This window comes from Primulina huaijiensis, chromosome 14, assembly GCF_012295235.1.
Source record: "Primulina huaijiensis isolate GDHJ02 chromosome 14, ASM1229523v2, whole genome shotgun sequence".
Classification (NCBI taxonomy): domain Eukaryota; kingdom Viridiplantae; phylum Streptophyta; class Magnoliopsida; order Lamiales; family Gesneriaceae; genus Primulina; species Primulina huaijiensis.
The window spans coordinates 19,901,060-19,913,629 of NC_133319.1; the positions used below are offsets into that span (position 1 = coordinate 19,901,060).

Genomic DNA, 12,570 nt, shown 5'->3' on the forward strand with positions numbered 1-12,570 from the left:
TTTTGAAGAATAAAATTATAACACACAACTAGCTAATTATAAATAAAGTATAAAATGAAGCATGATAACGATTAATAGTTATTTAGAAAAGCAGTTATTTAGAATTATATATATATATTAGTGCAAAGGAGTAAAAATTAATAATTATTTAAATAAAATTTATCATTTATTATTTTATTTGTTTTATTGAAAATGATACAGTTTCGTTCGGACTTGTTTAGTATTGAATTGGGACCAAGACAAAAAAAGCTCTTCTAGTGAAGCAGCCCGTGCTTCCTTTGTTGAAATAAGGGCAAATGGTTTGATTCGATTAAATAACCTCGATTAATATTTTTTTTCTAAGAAAATCACATCCTCGAGTATATTTTTCAATTTAGATTCTAAAAAATAAAACATGAATTAAAATTTATAAATTTATATTTTATACAACATCTTATACACATGTGCAAAATACAAGTTCATGACTAAAAATAAAAATTGCTTAAATTTGGATGAGATTCTGAAGAAATAAGATGAGCAAAAGGAGGAAATAAAAAAAAAAAGGTATGATAAGAAATAGAAAAGAGATCATGGCCGTCCACATCACAACTATACCCATGGAGCGTTCAACTTTAGATAAATTCCCATGTCTCGCATATATTCTATTTACGATATGATCGAATATGTTTTAATGCATCAATTGGCACTCACAGGGTTATTTTTATTAATTATTATTAGTTTTAAACATAATTAACAAACTAACCTATTATTAAAATGCTCTATAACGTCCATTATTTTATCCCACGGTTTCTTTCCTAATCTGAAAAATGATTATAGAATATGATCCCTGCTTATGGGCATAATTCATAATTCGTATAAACCCATCGAAGCATTGAGTTCTCGATTTGTCATCCTCCTCCACAAGTAAAACCACTAATAAGCATAAATAAATATTGTTGAGATTACATTCAAAAACCAAAGCCATACATTTTTGCCAAATTAGACAGCGAGGGCGGACAGTTTCCGTTACAAATGGATACACAAAAACGGAGCAAAGAGCCAAAGACAAACCGTACAATGAATAAAGAAACACAGAAGAGTTATAACCATAATAAATCAAAAAATAGGCGATCTTAAGCCTTTCATCATCAAAAAAGAGAAGTGTCGAAAAAAGGGAAGAAAACAGCACCGATGAAATCCGATGATTTTCCGTTCAGCAATTTAGTTTCCGGAGTGGGACACGGGGGTTGTCACGAATTGGCCATCCTTGTAAACGTGAATGTATTGTTGGGGTAAAGCATGCTCTCCCTGAAATAAAAAGCATCAACCTTATCTAAAATACTTAAGCTTGTTTATCGTTGAAAAATCAGAATGATAATCTGGGATTTGACAAAACTGAATATTATGAGAAAGCCCAGAAGATTTTGAAGTTATGCTCGAAAATTGGCAATGAAAATGAATTTTACCGAATAAACTGCAGGTGTTAAAAGGGATTTTATAAATCAGCATAGACTAGGAAGGTTGGGGCTATAAGCATTCTATATATAGGAAGGGATACATACCCAATCACCATCCGATTCAGATGCGGGTACCAGCACATTGACTTCACTCGACTTTGCAGTCGTAATAGAAGCCTCCAAAGAATCTTTACTCAAGTATAATTGACATCCTGATGTATTATCGACTGAAATTGTTGGAGCAGAGCCCTGTAAAGAAAGATTTACAAAGAACATAAGGTATCTTAAAACACAATGCTGCTCCAGCTGATTCTCTTTCGTGATTCTTAAGGTACGGGCATGCTAGAAATTTAATGAAGATAGCGGGTCGGATTATTTTTGAAAGGTAACAATTTATATCATAAAATATCTAATAAAATCTGATTCTTATTTAAACCAAAGCAGCTGCTATGAATAGTTCCCACGAGTCACCACTAAGTTGAAGCCTATTTTTATAGGCACAAAGGGAGAAGGAAATCCTTACTCCAACATCATAAAAGAATCATTACCTGACATTGCACTTCCACGCCATTGCAATTAACAATCTCACAAGCTGCAACAACATCCTAGTTCCCCAAGTATCAAAAAGAAAATGAGTTAGTTAATCTACAGCTTGATGGCTTCTAATATACAGAAAGCCGGTTTACACAAGTTCTTAAACTGACCTTGAATACCACCCCCATCTTAGTGCACTTGTCCACTGTAATGTTGTTCACTTTACCTGTAAATAGTTATGCCGGTACAAAGCTTTTCAGAACTCCTAACGAGAGAAGCCAACAAAAAATGATGAAGTATAGATGGATTCTGATTTAGTTTACTACCAAAGAAGATATACCTTGAATCTGAAGAACGGAATTCTTGCACCCGAAGACATAAACAGACTGCCTTGCGTCACAATCATCAATTACTAAATTGTTTCGTCCAATTTGATTCTCAACCACCCATCTGTAGGCCATATTTAACTTGGTTGACAAAGGAATCAAACCTATCATTATGCTTATGAGAATAAACATTTTTACTTACTTGCGACCCATTTGAAGCTCTAACTTCGGAGGTCCTGACTTTAAAAATGAAGGTGAGCCAGCACGGCCTTCTTTTTCAGCAACAGTAACGACACCAGCTTTATCTGCACGGTTCTTGGTTTTCATATCAGCAGTGACCTTCTTCAAACCTTTAAGAAAATAACAAAAAAGCCAGAGATGAGAACATGATAAATCCATGGAAAGTAAAAAAAACATAAAGAAATTATAAGAATTAATCACCAGCAGTAACTGACTTTCCAGAATTAATTTCCTGGAAAACTGCAGACATGCCTTGTTTGGGACCTGACGATGAAGGCTGGGTCGTCTCAGAACTGAATAGTGAAGCAGGGGGAGGACAGGGAGGAGCAGGTGCACCAGGAGCTGGAGCTTTTGTTGGGGCAGGTGCTGCAGTTTTTCCAGTGGCACTCCAAACAGGGCCCAATGGGTAGTGAGACTTGACATAATCCCTTAACCCAGGTACATAGAGCTCCTTTAAAGCCTTTGCCCACTCAACATGATTGGCATCTTTGTTTCGGTACTCCATAAGAATCTGTGCAATCATTGGGTACACATCAAAACTTTAAAACTTGAAGAATCATTCCCACATAAAAGATGGCAACAAGAAGAATTTTTTTAAGAAATAACTCAGATAATTGGATGATGATGAAATTTTAAGGTCTCAAAGACACGAGTATTCAGGACTCAACGCAACACATTTATACTCAGATCAACTGGCTTTCTTCAGTAACTTAAATATCAGCATGTGAATTAAACTCTTCAAGTTCTGGTTGTACTAAAGATATACTATGTACCATGAAATATCAACATGTTCTGCAAATTTGAAAACCCATAATGGCGATTAGATGGCTGATATTTGCACTCCAATATTTGTCTCCCATTTTTGCACTCCGCGATTGATACGGACCCCATTTCCCTATCCGTTCATGCAAGAAAATTGACAACATGTATAGTACAGAATCACCTTCTTAAGTGCAAAAATTAGCCCCTATTCAAAAAACACTTCTTACTAGCGCACACACATTTTCTCAATCCTTCAACGATGTGGCAAAAGTATATTCAATCATCACCACATAATCATTCTGCTCCAATAAGAACATCGGAGAGATTCCAATATAAATGTGGTACATATTCAAGGATGAGGGGAACCAAAGTTTGCATCATTTCTTGTCCTTTTTCTGCTTTCTTTTTGTTTCTCTCACTGGTGCTGTGTGAATCCTTTGGAGTTCTAATGCAAAGAGTCAGAAATATTACCTTGTTACAGTAAAACTCAGCCGTTTGCCAACTCTCTTCAACATGTGCAATAGGCATGCTCATTCCTAAGATGACGAAAATAGATCAACTAGAAATGAAAAAGAGAATGCTTTGAGCTAAATAAACAATCAATGGTACATCTATTTCTAAATTCCTCTTACCACAGTCTTTTCCTGTATATGCAATCCATGCCAGAGCACCGAGGCTGTCAGAACCAGTTTTTAAGTGATGGAAAAATTCAGATCTCCTTCCCTCTGTCAATGCGTGAGCTTTTGCCATCACCTCATTCAACGGCTTTATGAATTCCATCAATCCTGCTGTGTCAGGTTTCTGGAAGTGCCATGATCAGGCTTAGCATCACAGTACAAAATAGAAAAAAGAGTACAAAATTAAGAATAATCAAAAGAAGGTATTAGGGATCCATTCACAGGTGGAAGCTACAGCATCTAGCAGCGAAATATCAGAAAGTCTCTGCCACATACATGTCCTGTATGTTACTGCCGTAAATCTTGAATTTTGCTGAGTTAGTGAGAAAATAAGTCAAGGTACCAACAATCCTATGTTCAACACTAAGCGATGTTATAGCAGGATATAGAACACCATAACAAAAGTTATCGAACAAAATTGGCCAAGTATAGCAATGTAACATAACAAAAGACCCCAACAGAACAATCATTATCGACTAAAATTGTCCAATGAACGCCTTACATTTTAACCATCGTGACTTTAATCTTCCACCATTATCCAGACCGTAACCATACCACTTTACAACACAAGGATGAATTAGTCCCGATAATAACGCAAATTGTTTCACTTTGTTCAACATTTCATCACATTACATGCTCCGATAAGAAACAAACTAAAACCAAACAAACCAAATCAAAATCGAGACGATTAAAATTCACTAACCTGCGTAGACTTGATTCTAACCAGAAGCTCCTTCTGCACAGAAAATGCCTCCTCTACAACCTTCGAAATATCCAAAACCTGTCCCTCAATCTTCTCCCCAGCGCTCACAACTCTACTCAGATATTGCGACTCCAGATCGCCATACGCCACGATCGACGGATCCGTCGCCGCATACCCATCTCCCTCCGCCACACCGCCCGATCTAAATCCGGTGGCGGACAGCGCCTCCAACCGCGAAACCGCGGATTCCAACCTTTTTATCAGATTTTCATCCATACTTTCCCGAATTTCAGTCTTCGACAAAATTTAGTAACAATTTGAAAGAGAATAGATCTGGAATCAGTGGTCGCGAATCACTGTTCGTATATTTAAGTAATTTCCTTCAGGTGAAAGATACAACTGTGATTTGATGTGTGCTGAGCACTGTTATTCCTTTTCTTTTCCTTTTAATTAAAAAGAAGGTAATGTAGGTTTACACGTGTCGGATGAATAGAGCTCTCTGCTGCGGAGTACACGTCTCATGTGTTTTATGTACGTAAATATCTCATTTTTTTCTACATATCTATTATATATTATTATTAAATATGAGATTTTTAAAATAATTATTTTAGATGTGTTAGGTGATGATGCTGAACCTTCCTCTTAAGCTGGCCTCATGCAACTTTCTGCTAATAATAATAACCAAATATAATATGATATGTTAGATTAAAAAACGGAGCTCAGATAAATTGATTTTGGCCTCTCCAAATACGCCGTAAACCAAGGTGAAGACCACAAAAGGTTTCCAACGCTCTCACTGGTTAATGCTCTCACGGCCAGTGGGTTGCACACACACACAGAGAGTTCGTCCCCTTGCTGTCAGGAGAACAAACGAGAGTGAAAGGAACACAAAACAGAGAGAACACCAAAGACACTCAGTCACCGAAAGAAGACGCACACGAAGCAAAGTCTCACGTTCTCTCTTCTCTCTTAATCGGCTGCTCACTCTCTTGGGGGAGAAGAAACGCTAGGCGGCTACTGTCCAAAGAATAGAAGAGCATTATTTAAGCTATATAGCCCAGACGTAAATAAGGAAGGAACAATAAGGGTTAAGGTAATGGGCTGGAGAAAATATTGGGCCAAACCCAACATTTCTCCACCTTTTGGCCCAACACCGGTTCAACTGGTCAGGATAGTCACCTACAGCCATCATCATTGCAACACTTGCAGAAAACACAAAGTTAGTACAAGTACCAATATGTAGCAAACACTAAGTAAGCTACACTACAGAACAGAAACAGAACACATCAATCAGAAGTATCAAAGTTTAAAATTTTTAGACAAGATATAAATTTTTCAGTTGATAAACACTTAGTTCCCATATCAGCAGGATTAAATTGAGAAGGGATTTTTCCAAGATAGACTATGCCTTTTGCAACCACATCACGGATGTAGTGGAATCTAACATCAATATGTTTAGTACTATAATGAAAAACAGGATTCTTACACAGTTGTATACCAGACTGGCTATCAGAAAATACTACAACATCACCTTCAAGAAAACCAATTTCAGAAATAAGACCTTTCAACCAAATAGCTTCTTTTAAAGCTTCAGTGACAGCAACATACTCAGATTCGGTGGTTGAAAGAGCAACAATGTGTTGTAATTGAGATTTCCAGCTGATACAAGCACCACACAATGTAAACACATAAGAAGTTGTTGATTTTCTATTGTCCCTATCATTTGCATAATTAGAATCCACATATCTGACCAATTTAACACCAACATCAGATTTTGAAAATTTTAAACCATGCCTCACAGAACCATTCAGATATCTCAAAAGCCATTTGACAGCTTGTCAATGGTAAACACCAGGATTAGACATATACCGACTCAAACAACTCACAGAATATGCAATATCAGGCCTCGTGCTAACCATTAAATACATGACAGAACCTATAGCATTTGAATATGGCACATTTTTCATGTTTTTAACATCAAAATCAGTTTTAAGGGATTGCTCTTTACTTAGAACAAAATGACCAGCTAAAGGTACATTGACTGGTTTTGCATTTGACATGGAAAATTTACTCAAAATTTTCTTAACATATGTATCCTGATTCAACAAAATGACAGAACGTTTTCTATCCCTATAAATGTTCATGCCAAGAATACGTTTAGCATCTCCTAGGAATTTCATATCAAATTTAGCACTCAAACAATTTTTGACATGATCAATAGTTTTCACACAAGAACTAATCAATAGCATATCATCCACATAGATAAGCAAGAAAACAGGGACTTTAGCATTGTGTTTGAAATACAAGCAATGATCATAATTACTTCTAGTAAAATCCATAGAGATCATGCNTGATAGACTATACTGAAATATTTGCTCCTGTTGTAAAGTTTACTACTGTGAGAATTATGCTTGCCCTTGTTGCTCNTATTCACATTCATTCTTGATCTTAAATAACCACTTACAGTCCACAACAGAACAATTTTCAGGTTTAGGTACAAGGATCCAAGTGTTGTTAACATGCAGCGAATTAATTTCTTCATTCATCGCATTTATCCATTGCACAGAGTTTTCAGATTTTAAAGCTTCTTCATATGACTTTGGTTCAACGTTATCAATTGACTCAAACACACTAAATGCATGAGAAGTCATATGAAAATCATCAAAATATTGTGGTTGCCTAATATTTCTTTTAGGTCTATCCCTAGCCAATTGATAATCATTCAAATCACTAAGATCAGTTTCAGGCATATTTTCAACAATTTCTTCATGAACATCAGCATCAACATGATTATCAAAAACAGTTTCAATCAGATTTTCAGGTAAATCGTTCACATCAGGAACATTCTGCACATTTTCAGGATCATGACTTGGACCAAGTAAATGCTCCACCTTGTTTGGAGCAGTGGCTGGTTCAAGAATAGATAAAGGAACAGATAAACAGGGAAATTCGAACTCATTGAAAACAACATCCCTACTGATTAACACTTTAAAACCAGGTTGGTCCCTTAACCACAATCTATAACCCTTAACCACATCAGGATAGCCAAGAAAAACACATTTCACAGACCTAGGTTCAAGTTTTTCATTTTTCTGATGCACAAAAGCAAAACAACCAAAAACCTTCAAGTTTGAAAAATTAATTTGCGTATCAGACCACACAGATTCTGGACACTTACCATTCAAAGGCACAGAAGGAGACCTATTTATCAAATAAGCAGCAGTGCAAACAGCTTCGCCCCAAAACTTTTTTGAAAGACCAGAACTTGCAAGCATACACCTCACCCTTTCAAGTAAAGTTCTATTCATACGTTCAGCGACGCCATTTTGCTGAAGCGTATAAGGGAATGTCCTATGTCTTTGAATGCCAGATTCAACACATAAATTGTCAAACAATCGATTATAAAATTCAAGACCATTATCAGTTCTTAGAATTTTAATATTCTTACCTGTTTGATTTTCAATCAAGTTTTTCCAGTTTTTAAACTTCTCAAAAGCATCAGATTTGTTTTTCATTAAAAACACCCAAATTTTTCTTGAAAAATCATCAATAACAGATAGAAAATACTGATTTCCACCATGCGTTGGCACACTAGCAGGACCCCACACATCAGCATGCAAATACTCAAGTATTTCAGAAGTCACAGAGTGTTTGGGAATAGGGGAATTTGGAAACTTAACTCTGGATTGTTTACCAAGAACACAAGAGTCACAAAATGGCATACAAGACAATTTATCACTACCAAAATAACCATCTTTGTGCAAAATTTCTAGACCCTTAGAACTCATGTGACCTAATCTTTTATGCCACAAATCAGTTTTGTCACTTAAGACAACATTCACAGAATTTTGCACACAAGATTCACATTCAGCATGACAAACATATAAGTTTCTCTTTTTGGCAGCTTTGAAAACCACTAACGACCCTTTCATAATTTTCATAACCCCGTTTCCCCATCTACCCTGTAAACCATCATCTTCTAATGCAGCACAAGAAATCAAATTATGACATAAATCGGGAACATGCCTCACATTTTTCAAAGTTAACACATAACCAGAATCAAATTTCAGCGATACATCACCAAGACCAGCAACTTGACACAATTTTTTATTTGCCATAGAAACAGACCCATGCGTCACTTCTTTATAATTAGAAAATAGATTTTTAAATGGGGACATGTGGAAAGTGCACGCAGAATCAACTAGCCATTCATTCTCACACAAAGAACTTGAATGCACAGAATTCATCATAGACACATCACATACCTCAGTCACAATAAAAACATCACCCATGTTTTCACTACTAGAAGCCATATTAGCATGGTCATCACGCTGATTTTTGAAATCTTGATTTTTGTTTTGCTTGGGCATAGAACACTCTCTAATGTTATGACCAGTTTCACCACAATTATAGCATTTCTATTCTTGGGGTCTCGACTTGGATCTCGTCTTACTCTTACCTCTATTTTTAACAGAAGATTGGTTGTGGTTGTTTGAAGGTTTTTGATTCTGAAATCTGTTTTTAGACCTTCCTCTAACAAACATGACCTCACCAGAATTATTACCACCCTTATTGGTTTTTAAATCTATCTCTTTACTTTTCAGGTCGTTCACGACAGTTTCTAAACTTACCTGATCTCTACCATACTTAATAGCAGATTTAACATCACTGTAAGAATCAGGTATGACATTTAAAAGCACAATAGGGGTGTAATCATCAATATTCTTATCTCCTGTTTGCTTAATATCTTGAACTAATTTGGTAAACACATCAAGGTTTTCATCGATGTCCTTATTTAAATCAAGTTTGAATCGGAAAAATTTCTCAAGCAAAAACAATTTACTGGGCAACGAAGTGTAATGACGCGATTTAATTATATGTTATTTGACGATAATTAAGATTAATTATTTTAAATTGAGGAATTTAAAATAATTAAGTCAAATAATTAAATCGTGTGTTGAAATATATATTAGAAAATATCAGTTTATAGACGATATTAAAATACGTATTTAAATTTTATAGCACACGAGAGTTGAAATAAAATAGACCGGATCAAATTTCGAACTCCGAAAAAATAAAAGATAAACACACATANAAGAGCTATCCATTGATACCACTCTTGCTATGTAAAATCGTGATTTCCGAAAACCCGAAGAAAACGCCGCCGGTTTCACCACTGAAATCGCCATCTTCCGCCGCTCAAAAGTAAAAATTGATTGAGGGGTTTTGTTCCTTATGTCGTAAGCTTTCTTTTGATACCACTTTTGCAAATTTTCGAGAACGAACCGTCAGCTCTGTTTTTCTGCGTGATTCCGGTCATCTTCTCCGGCGAGTTCGCCGCCTGTTGCCGGTCAGCTTCGGTTTAAGCTCGAGTTTAGCCACTGTTATTGGACGTACAAGCTGTATCGGTGCGAATTATTGTCTATGTAAATTTAATTCATTTCCAACTCAAATATTGTATCGTGATTGATTAATTATTGGGTTATTGTTGTAGGTTCCGTAATTGTACGAGTTGGAGGTATAATCTGGTGAACTAGGCGAATATTGGAATTTTAGGAATTTAAAATGTGTAAATAGTTGAAATTGGATTGTTAGTGAATTTAAATGGTTGTGAAAATTTTATATGATAAAAAGACCATTTAAATTAATATTCAGGTGATTTGTCTGAGTTGGCATTTCCAGGATTTTCTTGAGGATTTAAGATACTGGTAAATTAGTTGAGGTACGTAGATATCAATTGTTTTCACGATGTCTGACAGAGACATCTGATGATTCTGTGAATGATTTATGTGCTATTTGTTGATTTATGTGATATTATATTCTGACTCGCATATTATCAGTTGGTAATTGATGTGCAAAATAAAATAAAATATTTCTTTTGATCACACACATTTTATTTTAGTTAGACACATCGATACCACTGAACATATCATATTGAGCCTATCTGTTATTGAGATCCAGCTATATTTCGGTTGAGATCCGTTATATATATATGATATGATATGGTGTTCTGGAGATGTTTGGCTACCTTGATTCGGTCCGACTTAGGTAGTTGCTGGCTTCGAGGCTTGGCCATATCCCAGGCACGGTCCGCTGAGTCGTGGACCAGCTCGAGCATATATGTATGATTGTTGATATCGATCATTTGATTCCTGATATCCTGATATCTTGCACCTATACATGCATTGCATTCATGCATGGCATCATTGCATTTCTATGTCATATATCGTGGTTATTTGATGTCTCGTACTGGGGTTTCTGACCTTCGAGAGGGGGCTGTCGTGTCTTTTGTGTGTGGACATGACAGGTGGTACAGGTGGTTCGACTTCAAGCGCTCGAGAGGAAACCTCAGGAAGTACCAGAGCTCCTTGAGAGTGAGCTCAGTTGTATTTAGGTACTGCGTGGTGTTGCTGTCTCCCAGATACTATATGTATATATTTGGAGGATTGTATTATGGTATTATCGAGCCTTGTCGACTCTATGATATTTTGGGTTTGAATATGTCATGATTGTGTCTGGCTGGCACATGTTTATGCTGTTGTGTTTATTGAGGGCATATGTTGTGTATTTTGAGTATTTAATTTTCTGGTATGTCCTATTTATGCGAAGGTCGTGCCGAAATTTTATAGGCCCAAACGCAAATTTTTAACTCACTTTTCCGCTGTTTACTGATTAATCATGATTGCATGTTAATAAATCGTTATTAGGATAACGGGCCCTCACACGAATTTTCAGTGTAAAGTTTTTCTAATTTTTCACAAAGTTCTTTAGCCGAGTTCAGTTTACCAACTTTTCTTAACACAGAGTCAGACAAGTTCAAAATTATAGACGAATAGGCAAACTCATCCATTTCAGCCCTTTTTTAAGGAGTTTCAGCAGCAGAATATGACAAGTCTATCGCTTTGAAAACTCTTTGTTGTACCAAAATACCTTTCATTTTCTGCTGTTATATTGAAAAATATGTTTTTCCATTAAAAGATTCGAGATTATATCCAGTCATAGCCATTTTCGAAAAAAAAAAAAAACAACAGTTAACAAAAAAACAAATTTTTCACACAGAAAAAATTTCAATCACACAAGATCAAAACAAACGCAGCGGAATTAACTTTTAGCCATGGAAATGGAAACACACCAAGCACATAAAACCTAGAGTTCTACCAGCAGCAAATCCCAGCACATAAATCCGCGGCAAGCGGTTACGCTACAAAAACAGTAAAAAGAGGTTTCAGCCAATATACCAGAGCAAAACCCTAAGTAAGAGTTTCAAATTCCGACGAACCGACGACGATGGCACGGCGGGCAGCAACCAATGGCTCTGATACCACTGTTAGGTGATGATGCTGAACCTTCCTCTTAGGTCGGCCACCTGCAACTTTCTGCTAACAACAATAACCAAATATAATATTTGTTAGATTAAAAAACGGGGCTCAGATAAACTGATTTTGGCATCTCCAAATACGCCGTAAACCAAGGTGAAGACCACAAAAGGTTTCCAACGCTCTCACTGGTTAATGCTCTCACGGCCAGCGGGTTGCACACACACACAGAGAGTTCGTCCCCTTGCTGTCAGGAGAACAAACGAGAGTGAAAGGAACACAAAACAGAGAGAACACCAAAGACACTCAGTCACCGAAGGAAGACACACACGAAGCAAAGTCTCACGTTCTCTCTTCTCTCTTAATCGGCTGCTCACTCTCTTGGGGGAGAAGAAACGCTAGGCGGCTACTGTCCAAAGAATAAAAGAGCTTATTTAAGCTATATAGCCCAGACGTAAATAAGGAAGGAACAATAAGGGTTAAGGTAATGGGCTGGAGAAAATATTGGGCCAAACACAACAAGATGACATCAAAATATTTAATTATCTAATTATTTTTTAATCTATTGAAAATCTC

The 12,570-nt window shown here is 36.3% G+C and overlaps 1 protein-coding gene and 1 long non-coding RNA gene across 2 annotated transcripts; one reads left to right on the forward strand and one right to left on the reverse strand.

Moving 5' to 3' along the window:
• Positions 1-900: 900 nt before the first annotated feature.
• Positions 901-5,095, reverse strand: LOC140957560 (cyclase-associated protein 1-like). The gene is made up of 10 exons (XM_073414872.1): positions 4,679-5,095; positions 3,931-4,099; positions 3,770-3,834; positions 2,738-3,047; positions 2,499-2,646; positions 2,311-2,420; positions 2,141-2,196; positions 1,985-2,041; positions 1,542-1,685; positions 901-1,287 (listed from the first exon to the last, which is right to left on the reverse strand). The coding sequence occupies exons 1-10, from the start codon at positions 4,952-4,954 to the stop codon at positions 1,201-1,203; spliced, it is 1,422 nt and encodes a 473-aa protein (XP_073270973.1). The 5' UTR covers positions 4,955-5,095; the 3' UTR covers positions 901-1,200.
• A 4,685-nt stretch (positions 5,096-9,780) lies between these two features.
• LOC140957632 (uncharacterized) lies at positions 9,781-11,401 on the forward strand. Its single transcript, XR_012171657.1, has 4 exons — positions 9,781-10,086; positions 10,173-10,196; positions 10,334-10,400; positions 10,986-11,401. It is a non-coding gene; the product is annotated as an uncharacterized lncRNA (long non-coding RNA).
• Positions 11,402-12,570: the final 1,169 nt, after the last annotated feature.